This window comes from Diuraphis noxia, unplaced genomic scaffold (assembly GCF_037042655.1).
Source record: "Diuraphis noxia isolate RWA-SAM2 unplaced genomic scaffold, SU_Dnox_SAM2 contig0010, whole genome shotgun sequence".
Classification (NCBI taxonomy): Eukaryota; Metazoa; Arthropoda; class Insecta; order Hemiptera; family Aphididae; genus Diuraphis; species Diuraphis noxia.
In genome coordinates, this window is record NW_028301720.1 from 2,810,496 (window position 1) to 2,824,199 (window position 13,704).

Genomic DNA, 13,704 nt, shown 5'->3' on the forward strand with positions numbered 1-13,704 from the left:
AAATTCTAACTTAAATGAGTTTTATACAAATGTAAAAATTAAAATTGTAAATGAAATAGAAGATTTTGTAATGAAAGAATCTCAATGGAGACTTGATCAAAGTTTAAGTTTGGGAATAAATATTAATAAATATGTTCCTTTTAAAGGTTCTTCATATATTCCATTACCTGAAGATATTCAAAATAAACACGCTGTTATAAATGTTCAAAATGAAGATGATAAATGTTTTCTTTGGTCAATACTCTCTACTTTACATAGTAAAGATGTTAAAAAAGATGCACAAAGAGTTACAAAATATAAAAATGGGAAAATGAATTTGATGAAGAATTAAAAGGTATTAATTTTCCAGTAAAAATCACAGACGTTCCAAAATTTGTTAAAAAAACAGAGGATATTTCTATTAATATTTACTATCTAGAAGAACAAGGACAATATACACATATAATTTTACCACTAGAAATAACTAAAATTGAAAAAACTAATCATATAGATTTGTTGTATTTAAGAGAGGATAATGAGAATAAAGGTCATTATTGTTGGATTAAGGATTTATGGAAATTAGTAGGAAGTCAAATGACAAAAGATGGTAAAAGATTTTTATGTAAAATGTGTTTAAATAGTTTTGATACAGAAAATAAGTTAAATGAACATAAACATTATTGTGGTAATAATAAAGCTGCTAAAATGATTCTACCAGAACCTTTTAATAAAACTTTAGAATTTTAGAAGTATAATCATTCTTTAAGAATCCCTTTTGAGATTATTTTTGACTATGAATGTACACTCGTACCAATATACACTTGTCAACCAAATGATAAAGAGTCTTTTACAAAATGTTATCAGAAACATATACCTAATAATTTTTGTTACTATATTAAATATAGTAATGGTGATTATAAACCTCCTGTAGTATATTCTGGTCCAAATGTAGCTCAAGAATTTTTAAGATGTATGTATGATGAAGAAATAGCTATTTCAGAAATATATGATAAAATAGTTCCAATGGAATTGATGACTGCAGACCAAAAAAATAATTTTAATAATTCTATCAAATGTCATATATGTGAAAGATTATTAAGTGAATTATCTCCAAGGTTAGAGAAAAAATTAAAAATCTTTCATAATGCTATTGAATATTATAAACAATATAATGATTATGAAAATATTAAAAAATATCAATATCTAAGGAAAAAAGAAATAAAAAATAAAAACATTAATATGAGAAAAGTTTGCGATCATGATCATTTGACTGGTAAATATAGAGGGGCTATATGTAATCTTACTTATCAAAACCCTAAATTTATTCCAATCGTTTGTCATAATCTATCAGGTTATGATGCTCATCTATTTATAAAAGAATTTGGGAATGATGACAATGATATAAAATTAATTCCAAATAATGAGGAAAAATATATTTCGTTTTCAAAAATTATAAAACGTACAAAAGTGATCAAAGATGAAGAAACAATATTAACAACAGAATTAAGATTTATTGATTCATTTAAATTTTTACCAAGTTCTTTAGATAAACTAGCAAATAATCTTGAAAAACATCAATTTAAAGAACTTAGTAAATATTTTCCTGAAGAATATTTAGATTTAGTTACTAGAAAGTTAGCTTATCCTTATGAGTATATGGATTCTGAAGATAAATTTAATGAAACATGTTTACCACCTATAGAAAAATTCTATAGTTCTCTCACTGATAAAAATATAACCAAAGAGGAATATGAAAACTCACAAAAAATTTGGAAAGTATTTAATATACAAAATCTTCGTGAATTCACCAGTTTATATAATAAGATTGATGTTTTACTATTAACAGATATAGTGGAAAATTTTAGAGACATTTCTTTAAAAAATTATAAATTAGATATTCTGTGGTATTACACAGAATTTGCGTGGGATAGCATGTTAAGAATGACAAAAGTAAAGCTAGATTTATTAACAGATATCGATCAAATATTGATGTTTGAATCCAGAATAAGAGGGGGCTTATCTCAATGTAGTCAAAGATATTCAAAAGCAAATAATAAATATATGGGAGATAAATTTAAAGAAAATAATGAATCAATATTTTTACAATACTTGGATGCAAATAATCTTTATGGTTGGGCAATGAGTAAATATTTACCTACTGGAGATTTCAAATGGGTTGATAATCTGAATGATTTTTATGTAATGAATATTTCTGATAAATCATGTAAAGGTTATATTTTAGAAGTCGATTTATCTTACCCTAAAGAACTTCATGATCTACATTCAGATTTCCCTTTAGCACCAGAAAGACATTTTGATGACAAACAACTCCCAAAATTATTAACAACTTTGTATGATAAGAAAAATATATAATACATTATGAAACACTAAAATTATATATTAAACTAGGTTTAAAGATAGAGAAAATGCATAGAGTATTAGAATTTAGTCAATCTCCTTGGTTAAAAGTGTATATTGATTTCAATACTAATCTTAGATCAAAAGCTAAGAATGAGTTTGAAAAAGAATATTTCAAATTAATGAACAATAGTGTTTATGGACGTACTATGATGAATGTGAGAAACCATGATGATATAAAATTATGTTCTAATGTTTCAAAACTAGACAAATTAATTGCGAGACCAAATTTTGATAAAAGAACAATTTTTACAGAGAATTTAGCTGCAATCCATATGAAATGATGTCAAATATCTTTCAAACAACCAATATACATATAGGAATGTGTATTTTAGATTTATCTAATTTGTTAATGTATGATTTTTATTATAATATAATATAGAAAAAATATGGAAATAGAGTTAGATTATTATATACAGATACAGACTCACTAATATTATAAATAAAAACTGATGATTTCTATCATGATATAAATATAAAGATAGATAATAAAGATAGATCATTAATTGATGATTATTTTGATACATCAGGTTATTCAAAAGATAATATTTATGGTTTACCTTTAGTTAACAAAAAAGTCTTAGGTAAGTTTAAAGATGAGTTAAACGGAAAAATTATGACTGAATTTATAGGTTTAAGATCCTTAAAATGAAATTATATTCACATCGAATCTTAGATAGTGAATAGGAAATTAAAAAATCTAAAGGTGTTAAAAAAAATGTTGTGGAAAATAAAATATGTTTTAATGATTTTGAAAATAGTTTACTAACAAAAAAATCAAAATATGTTAAACAAAATTTATTCAGAACTAAGCTGCATGATATTTTTACTGTAGAACAAAACAATAAAGCTTTAAGTGCTTATAATGATAAAAGATTTGTTTTGGAAAATGGTATTGATACTTTAGCTTGGGGACATCATAAAACAAATATAGATAAAAATAATTTTGTAAACCATCTTAATACATTAAATAAAAATCAAAATAAAAAAAATTGAAAATATAATATAATAAAATATTTTGCGATTATATTTGCATTTCAATTTTCAATTATTAATATCATAAGTTCTATGAAAAATATTTTAATAATTATTGCATTTCAATTGTCTGATCTTTTTGCACATTGTTTTCTTTGTGATCTTTTACTGATAAAATAAAAGTGCGCCAGGAATGGTATATATATACTATTAGCATATTATTGTAGACACCATATTATTGTACACACATATTATTGTACACATTATCACCGTCTTTAATAACGTTTTTCATTTCAAAAAATATAATAATCTGGTGTTAGAATCGAACCGGCTAACTAGTCTCCATTTCGACTCTACTCCTGCATACTACCTACTGGTGTATATAACCAAACAAGTATTTTGTTGACATATAAGATTTTTATATTCATTATTTCGTTCGTATATCTACAATCTGCAAAATGTAAGTATATTTTGTTTCGTATCATTCAAAAATTATTTAATAAATTACGTATCTGATTTTTTTAGATGTCTAATAATTCAACACCAAGTTTTGACGGTGAAGAATATAGGAGGATCCTAGAGAGGATACCTCTAGAAGTTAACCTTTTCGCACAAAGAGTGGACGATTACGGATATGGAGCTATAGTAAGTTTATAATTTTAAAATACCTAATAAAATACATAAATAAAGTTAATATTATTCTCTATTATTTAGAATCCATCCGAAGATAGCGGGTACTCCACTCACCAAGAGTCACAGATGGGTATTTGGTATCGCGTGTTTTCACCAATTCATCCACCTACAACACCATCACTACCGCGGTTATCTCAGAATTGTTTCCGATCTTTGTCGCCGATTCAGTCTGATCCGTCGTCACCCGACATGTTTGAGGATACAACGCCTAGACCGCTTGTGCTCAGAGTGAGAAACGATTTTTTAACGGAATTTGAAACACAATCTACTATTTCACCCAGCATGTTAGACCTGCCATTGCCCAGACCACTTCGGGAACACAATAACTTAATTCTGGGTATACAACAACCAGCGATGAGTCCCACGCCAAATGGAGCCGATGGCGGATACGACATGCAGTTGAATCAACTTATGGATGTGTACGGGAATAATTGGGGCGAAGACGTCAATGATGAAGAGATGAGTCGTCATATGGATGTATACGAAGATTTAAAAAAACATTTGTAAAATAATTTTAAAAAATGTATATAGTAATAATAAATTTTTCTTTATAACATACGACACTTTATATTATTTCGTAAATTCCATTTAATAATATTGTTTGAAAATAATATCATATGTTTCACCGAGTAACATACAATTCTTGATATGGCAGCCTCTATTCTTCTAAGGTTTCACCCAACAACCATTGTATACTTTAGGTGCGTTATATATTTCAAATCACATGAATTTAATAACCGCTCATGATATAATATAACGTCAACCATACGTATAGTGTTATTGAGAGATTAGTTTTACTATAGTATTTTACTAGAAAATTAAAAATGTGTCGTATTCATGAAAATAATCGTCTACCAACACAATATTATATAATCATGCAGCTAGTGTATGGTCTTCGAAGAATTGCGGTTACAGACTCTGAGCGCACCAGGGAAAACATGACGATAGATTGGACGTTGAATGCGTTAACGATATTAACATACATAGATTTTGATACAACTAGATTTATATTGTAAAGAATAAGAAACTTGGCTTAATATATATATATATATATATTGTGTATAGTAATAATAAACTTTTCTTTATAACCATACGATAGTTTATATTATTTCAGAAATCCCATGTAGGTATTTATCAACACCCATGTCAATTTTTTATATATTACATTTAAAAATAATATACTAATAAATTTAAAAATATACTATTTTTTAGAGAATAAAATGAATTTTAGGGGGTATGGATGGAAGCTATATAAGTGCAAATATTTCAGGTTAGGTTAAAATATAGACATATTTCCATACCCCTAAAATTCATTTTATTTTTTAAATACCACTAAAATAATTTTTATATTAAATCACAATGCGTTCAACAGTCCTCATAAGTACATCTAATTTTTAATTAATTTTTATACTACATAATATTACTTAAAATCTTTTCACGTTTATTAATTTAAAAAACGAAGACAACGAGTCAATTATGGATACTGAATCATGTAAGAATATTTTTATATTATTTTATGTTAAGTTACATTGTTATTTTTTTATTCAGTTAACGAAGTATTAAACATTATTTTGAAAAAATCGTTCGAGGAAAGATTTGTAGCTTCGTGTGGTGTGGATTGATCGATTTCAATTTTATGCAATGATTGTCGAATAAAAAAAGGGGAGTTTTGTAAAAATTATCATTTAGTTAATAATTCAACTTGGTTTTCTATTGTAAGTAGGAAATTTTATAAAACTAAATTAGTATGGTTAATAGACGAGCTTGCGACATTTTCAGGATATGATTTCGAGGTATTGTTACGCGAGCTATTTGAAAGCGTATATCAGATAAAATGCGATAGAGGACATGACTTTTGGAAAAAAAAATTAGCCGAAAAAGTATCACTCGACGAACAAATCCGGTTAGCCCTAATTATTGGTGTAATTTAATTTTTAAGATATTAGAGTTAAAATGTAAAGACGTCGATTTAAATTTTATTATAAGTAAAAATAATATAATTATAAGCAATGAAATTAAAAACAAATGTAAAAAAAAAATTTTTTAGACTCTTTAGATATTATATACGATCATAAAAATATTTCTTCTGTTGAAGATTCACGTAATGCGTATTTCGGATCAAGTACATATGAAATTTGGTAGTACGCTTCATCAGTAATTATTATTTTAATACTAACGTATCTACTTATTGTATTTTAGTTAAATAATATCTCCTTTCAATAAATATATCTGTATAACCAAACAAGTTCTATAATTCTTTGAGTAGCATAATATCAATAATAGCGATTCTCAAAGCGGTATATGTCGGTATTATTATAGCAACTATTTTTAAGAAACTTCATAAGTTATATCTAAATAATATATTAAAAAATTATGATAATATTTGGATTTTATTGAAATAATATTATACAGCTAGCATAACGATACGTAGGATATTTACAGGTGTGTAAAAGAACATTTTTCTGCTGAAAAATTCAAACGATTGGTACATGAGAAATCCTGACGCCGTACACTATTGTTTGTATATTTTACTAGGTACTCGGTCAACCTAACGCACAAAGTATCGATTGCGGGAAGGTTATTGTAGACAATATAATATTATATATTTTTAGAGATCATCTCAAATCCTATTCATTACCCAACCCCAAGTCCCCAATCATAAAATATCGGGATTTCTGCCCAGTAACTCTGTCGTCTGCCGAGACACAGTCAGTCTGTCTGTTCTAGACACCCATATTTTTACGTACTCTCTGCGCTCCGTGTTTTCTCAGTCTTTACGCATTTATTAACTTTCTGTTTTATTTTTTCTCAAAATGATTTCAATAATGGAATTTTTATCTTTATTCGTATTTGCGTTACCTACATCGAGAGGTGGACGAAGAGTATTGAACCCGCTACTAAATACGAATGATTTAATAAATATATATGGTATAGAACTGTAAGTATGATCTTTATATTATTTTTAAAATGTATATTATTTAATCATTCGTAATATAGTGTTAGAACGCGTGCAGTAGAAGACTATGAAAATGCGGTTGAAGATTTAGAAAATGATAACATGAGTGAAGACGAGTCTGAGATCACCGGCAACGATGAAAATGACGCGCGCTCGGAGACATTTTCGCCCACTCTTACAACCAGTAATTATGAATTAGGGGAGACGTATAATTTTTTAAATACTATATTAGACGGATTCCTATGGGAATACGTGAATTATTATGATGATTGAAAGCTATGGTCAGGATTAATTAACAACAGTGGTTATTACATACACTTAGCACTTTATTATTTTAAAAGATAGAGACGTATAGGTTAACATAAGTATAACATGAATTATCGGCAGTCGTCGGCGACCGTACGTCGGTGGCATGCGTCGCGCACCGTGGGTCCCGTGTAACTGTTTAATGTTTAGCGCGGTCGAGTCGTGTGTCGGCACTCTCCAGTGTTGCCACTGGAGGGAGCTAACAACCGACCGTCCTGACCGCTGGACCATCCTCGGGCCAGCTACATCGTCATGTGGTGAAATCGTCGAGATACTTGGGAGCCCGTCTGGCTCTGGCGCCACGTTTTTGACCTGGATCGTCCCGGCTTGATTGAGTGGTCCCAGTTGGCTCGGTACTTCCTTCTACGTGGTTGTTTTCTCTAAGTTGGTCTTCTTCTCCATCCTCCGTTTCACTACCGTCTTCGTCTGGATCATCGTTCCCAGCTCTCAGAACCGACCATGACTTAAGTTGCGAAACGTGAGCTGTTGTCGCGTAAATCTCGTGCCCGTCCGTGTCGAGTTCGGCGACGCGGTATGTGTCGCTTGGCAAGACCTCCATCACCTGCAGCGGCTTAGTGCGATATTTCGGCTGTAATTTCTTCGACAAGTGTGGAGTCGATTGTTTCATCATCACCACAATTTCGCCTACTTCGTATCTTATTGCCCGGTGTCTTTTCTGGTCGTAAGCAATTTTCATTTTGTTTTGTGCGTTGACAATGTTTTCGCGCACCTCGGCTTGTACATCACACGGGTCACGCCAGTTGTCTCTAGTAAGACTGAGAGTAGGTAGAAGGCCTTTTTGGAAGCGGAGAAGGTACCCGTGTAGCGTTTCGTATGGCGTTTTCGTTGTCGATTTATTAGGTGCAGTGTTTAGCGCGTTTTCTACTTGGCGTAGTTGCGTGTCCCAGCTGGTGTGATCGTCTGCAGTGACACTTAGTAAGGCGATGACCGTACGGTTTGTCCTCTCCACCTGCCCATTGGCTTGTGGGTGCCGTGTGGAATTTAAGGTGTGTCGAATCCCTCGTTCATTGCAAAACGTCTCGAATGCGCGGGACGTAAAACACGTACCGCGGTCGGAAACAATTCGTTCGGGAATGCCGCGTTCCGTACAAAATTTATTTAGAGCGCGTAGGACAGCGGCAGTGTTGGTTATTTTGCACGGAAATAGTAGCGTGTATTTGGTAAAATTATCAATCAGAACAAGTAAATATTTGTTTTTTGCTGCTGTCGTTTCAAATGGTCCGAGGTGATCAATATGGATCACCTGAAACGGCCGTCTTCCTGGCGGTATCGGATGCAAATATCCAGGTTTTGATCCAGCGGGCTTCTTGTTAACGAGACAATCTACACACATGGCAATGTGCTGCTTGACGTACCGTCTCATTCCGGAGAACCAATAGTCGGAGAGTATGCGCGCGACGGTGCGATCGACGGAAAAGTGCCCGGCGTAGTCGTGAGCCGCGATCACAATCCCTTTTTGCATAGCCTTAGGTATAACTAACAACGGGCGGTCTTGATAAATTTTGTAGAGCACACCCTCGACTACTTGATATCCATTTACATCTTCGATCACTCCGTCGGTTCGATCGCGAGTTCCGGTATACGTTTCTACCATGTTACGGATGTTTTCGTCCGTAGCTTGCATTAAACGTACTGCCTCGAATTTAGACATCGCTACGAATACGTTGACTCGGTCTGACAGTTCCGCCTCCACTGACCTGACAGTGTCTTCTTCGTCGTACGGCGCTCGACTAAGCGCGTCTACGTGAGGCATACGTACTCCTGGCCGATATTTGATCTCCAAGTCAAACTCTTGGAAAACCTCATACCAGCGGGCGATTTGAGGTTTAGTGGTCTTGTGTATGTTCAGGTATACAAGAGCTTGGCAATCAGTCACAACCGTAAATCGCATACCTAGTAGATATTGTCGTAGCCTATTCAAGGTCCAGATAATCGCAAAGAGCTCTAATCGACTGGAGTGGTACTTCGCCTCCGCCGACGTGGTTCATTTACTTACAGCGTAGACCATTTTTAATTGAGCTGATGTCTGACCTTGTAATAATATTCCGGAAAGTGCCTTCGAGCTCGCGTCAGTGTGTACCTCGGTGATGTTGGCATCGGGATTATACATAGCAACGACCGGCTCCGAACACAACGCGTGTTTTAATTTTTTGAAAGCTAATTGCTGCTCTTCCTGCCACTTGTATGGTTCGTCCTTCGCGGTAAGTAGTGTGAGCGGCTCTGCTAGTTCGGCGTATTTTACAATGAAGCGCCGGAAGTATCCGGCAAGCCCTAAGAACCTCCGGACTTCATGCGCGTCGCGGGGTTGCGGAAAGTTGACGAGCGCCTCGACCTTGCGTCCCGGACGTATTACGCCCTCCGCGATCCGGAAACCCAAGTAGTCCAGAGTGCTCATTCCGAATGAACACTTGGAGGGTTTTAACGTAAGATTTGCTCTTACGAGGGCTCTCAATACTGCCTCCAGTACATCCAACATGTCTTCCACGGACTTAGATGGTATAATGATATCGTCAAGGTAGGTATGTACCTTGCCAGCCTCGCTCAGGTCCTTAAAGACGACAGCCATTAACCTCTGGAAGGTTGCGGGAGCACCCTTAAGGCCGAAAGGCATTCTTTCGAACCTTGCCGTGGTTTCTTCTGTCACAAAAGCTGTTTTCTCCTTAGCATCCTCCGACAAGGGAATTTGCAAGAATCCATTAGATAAATCTAAAGTCGTGAATATGCGTCCGTCCGCTAGCTTACTTAACTGGGAATCAACGTCAGGCATTGGGAATGGCTGCGTCACCGTCTGCTGATTCAGTCTCCGGTAGTCGACACATAGTCTTTTCTCGCCGTTCGCTTTGTTTACCAATAACACCGGACTTGCATAAGCGGAAGTAGAGTCTGCAATAATGCCAGCTTGTTTCCAGTCTTGTAGTATTTTTGATATGATCCGTCGATCGGTCGGTGAGGTCTTGTACGGCTTCATCCTAACAGGTGTTGAATTTTCGATCTCGGTAATGTTCATCGTAAGAACATTAGTACACCCTAGCTCACCAATCGATTTAGCAAACGCGTCGCGATAACGGTTGATGAGCGTCATCAGAGACCTACGGCTTGTCGGGTCCAACTCTGGGCCTAAGGTCACCTCGTCGTCGGTAATCGGTTCATTCGGGGTCAATCTCGCATTGCACTCAACCGTTAATACTTGAGGACCCTCGTTACTCACATCGTCAGTCAGTACTCTGCCTTCGAGATGACAGTTCGTTTCAAAAACAATTTCATTTTCCTGTTTATAATAATTGACGTGCGGGAGCTCCAGCCAGGTGCGTCCCACTAACACATCGACAGGAATAAGATCGTCGTTCACTATCTTTACATCATGACAGTCTGCAACAACACCATCGATCGTCACATTTGCGATCGCCTTCCCCACGGCGTTAGCGCTCGGTCGATCGACACTACCAACGGTGTAGAGCGGACACACCTGCGGTTCGACGTTAAGACGACATATCGTCGCAGCGGATTGACGTACCAATACTGAGGAGCATCCAGTGTCGATGAGACCTGTGAACGGTACTTGATTCAATAGTACCTCCTTTACGAACGGATTCGGTCTTTGGGCACTCGACAGCGTGTCGACTCGCAACGCCTGCTCGGGTTTAGTGTTCTCGGCCCGCGTAATCGTCGACGTAGGGCAATTATTCCGACGATGTTGATTCGACCCACATCCGGTACATTTCATCGGTTTCTGAGGTAGCGGGCAGTCCCGAGAAATGTGACCTCGCCCACGGCAGTTATAACAATTGATCTCCAAGGGGCGAGACCAGGTCGGTGTATCGATCCTCTTGAGTGGTCTGTCCAACGTAGGATTACTGATCGATTCACTCTTTGGCTTGACGAAATGTTTAGATGTCGACGCGACGTCGGCCCTTTGAGACAATGTAGTTGCGTTTGACTGTCTGGTTGCATACACCGAAGGTTTGTTTTGATTAGGTATCGTTGATGGAAACAATTGCTCCCTCTTCGAGCGCAAGCGTTCCCAGTCGCGTATGTAACCTAACCTAACCTAACCTAACCTAACCAACAATTCATCGCAGTCTGACTGCCTACGGCCCGAAACCCAATCCGACTGTTGTTGGGACCTCAGTCCTTCAAGAACGTAATCTCGCGTCTCGGCGAATGTCAAAGCGAGCGAACGACACAAACCAACCTTAGCGTAGAAATAGTCTATCGACGGCTCATTAGACATTTGGATGCGTGCCTCGAGATCTCGCCACAGGTCTGCCTTTCTGGGCGTGCGCACAAACGTCGTACGGAACCTCTGGACGAAAGTGTCCCAATCTGCAAACTGCTCGAGAAGAAACCAGCTGCGTGCTGCTTCAGTTACATGCGAACGTACATACAACAGGCGATATCGCAGTGGCCACTGGTTGATATTGGCTAACCCGTCCACTGAACTGATCCAATCCTCCGCCTGATAAGTTGTTTCATGTCCGGTAAAGGACCAAATCGACGTGCCTACATCCGGTAATATCCGATAGTCTACGGATGTGGTAGGGTTCGGCATTGTTGTTGGACTCTGCGTGACCGTCGAAGTCTCCAACAATCGTAACTTTTCCCGCATTTCGGTTACGGCTTCAAACAATTCGTTGTACGAAGGGGCACTAATTGAGCGTCCTGTGGTCTTTTCGTCAGCCATAACGATATTCGGTTTAACTATTTGGAATTTTCAGATTCGAATTATTCGTAATCATTAACGTCGATTGACGAACCGAGATAACGTATCAGCGTCGCGTATACGTACTGATAACTTCACGAGCACGGTATCGGTAATACCACAGAACAATAATAATGGTAATACGATTGTTAATCCACTGATAAACGTAGTGACCGCGTCTATAACCCGGTCACAGGTACAAGTCAGTCAGCTGCGACGTCAGTACACGACGCACTCGCACGATCGGCGGCAAACAACTACGTCGGTACACGCACTCGCACGATCGGCGGCAAACAACTACGTCGGTACACGCACTCGCACGATCGGCGGCAAACAACTACGTCGGTACACGCACTCGCACGATCCGCGGCAAACGCTACGTCGGTACACGCACTCGCACGATCGGCGGCAAACGCTACGGCGGTACACGGTACACGCACTCGCACACTCGACGGCGATAACAGCTACGCCGGTAAACAACACGCTGATTAACGGTTTCCCCCAGCGCACAAGGAGAAAAATAAACACAACACGAGATTTCGACTACGATTCGAGCACCGTATTTTAAGGTATCGGCTTATTCGGCTTTCGGTCTCGGCCAAGTTCAGCAAAACGACGCTGTATGGAGTAAAACTAAACGTTTGATTCGGACAGGAACCTCGAATTCGAGTTCGTTCGGCACTAATCGGGGAAGTGACGTATCCCACTTCTGAATTGAAAGCTATGGTCAGGATTAATTAACAACAGTGGTTATTACATACACTTAGCACTTTATTATTTTAAAAGATAGAGACGTATAGGTTAACATAAGTATAACATGAATTATCGGCAGTCGTCGGCGACCGTACGTCGGTGGCATGCGTCGCGCACCGTGGGTCCCGTGTAACTGTTTAATGTTTAGCGCGGTCGAGTCGTGTGTCGGCACTCTCCAGTGTTGCCACTGGAGGGAGCTAACATGATAAAATTATTTTTATACCTGACATTATGATGGGATTTAATATTTATACTTCTATTAACCTTGCGCAAGAAAAAATAAAATGGGGCGAGGGTACCGAATGTATGGATAATTATACTGTACGGTGTGGTATAATTATGAGAAAAATTAAATATAACCCTATTTTAATAGATTTAAGAATAGTTAATACGGTTTGTGAATTCGATGTAATAAGAGCCAATTATTTTTGTTATGAATATGTTGAGATGGTATACATATTAAATTTTGGATATATTATAACAAACATTCTGAATAAAGAGACTTCCGGCGTAGGGAAAGTGGCGTCCCCATCGCCCAGTGCACCTTAATAAGTGCACTGCAGTAGCCCTACCCTGATCTTAATTGGTTGGGGTAGTCTGGCCCTCCAGGTTGGGGGTTGAGCGTGGGGCTAACAACCCCACCTCATAAAACTTATTTGTTATGATACCATCAGAAAATCAGCCTCGGACATGGAGAAACGGTTATAAATTAGGACATGGAAATCGGAAAACTGGAATTAAGATCGCGACCTGGAACATGTTGAGCCTTTTTAGAACTGGAGCTTGCCAAAATCTTACAGATGTTCTAGAAACATATGGAATACATATAGCAGCCTTGCAAGAGATAAGATGGGCTGGGAATGGACAGATTAAAGTAGGGAAATATGTAATTTACTTCTCTGGG

General features: G+C 36.7%; 2 protein-coding genes across 2 annotated transcripts; one reads left to right on the forward strand and one right to left on the reverse strand.

The window, feature by feature from the left end:
* Positions 1-3,717: 3,717 nt before the first annotated feature.
* Positions 3,718-4,621, forward strand: LOC149054165 (uncharacterized). Its single transcript, XM_089230596.1, has 3 exons — positions 3,718-3,832; positions 3,898-4,017; positions 4,087-4,621. Exons 2-3 carry the CDS (start codon positions 3,898-3,900, stop codon positions 4,570-4,572), a joined length of 606 nt encoding a protein of 201 aa, XP_089086722.1. The 5' UTR covers positions 3,718-3,832; the 3' UTR covers positions 4,573-4,621.
* Positions 4,622-9,332: 4,711 nt separating this feature from the next.
* Positions 9,333-12,029, reverse strand: LOC149054166 (uncharacterized). The gene is made up of 2 exons (XM_089230618.1): positions 11,407-12,029; positions 9,333-11,289 (listed from the first exon to the last, which is right to left on the reverse strand). The coding sequence occupies exons 1-2, from the start codon at positions 12,027-12,029 to the stop codon at positions 9,333-9,335; spliced, it is 2,580 nt and encodes an 859-aa protein (XP_089086744.1).
* Between the last annotated feature and the right edge of the window lie 1,675 nt (positions 12,030-13,704).

What these genes read in the sequence shown, in the direction of transcription:
- LOC149054165 (XM_089230596.1), top strand. Translation starts at nt 3,898, where the DNA reads ATGTCTAATAATTCAACACCAAGTTTTGACGGTGAAGAATATAGGAGG. An exon ending in ATTACGGATATGGAGCTATA is followed by an intron (nt 4,018 to 4,086) that starts GTAAGTTTATAA and finishes TCTATTATTTAG; the next exon opens with AATCCATCCGAAGATAGCGG.
- LOC149054166 (XM_089230618.1), bottom strand. Translation starts at nt 12,029, where the DNA reads ATGGCTGACGAAAAGACCACAGGACGCTCAATTAGTGCCCCTTCGTAC. An exon ending in TGCGATGAATTGTTGGTTAG is followed by an intron (nt 11,290 to 11,406) that starts GTTAGGTTAGGT and finishes GTATGCAACCAG; the next exon opens with ACAGTCAAACGCAACTACAT.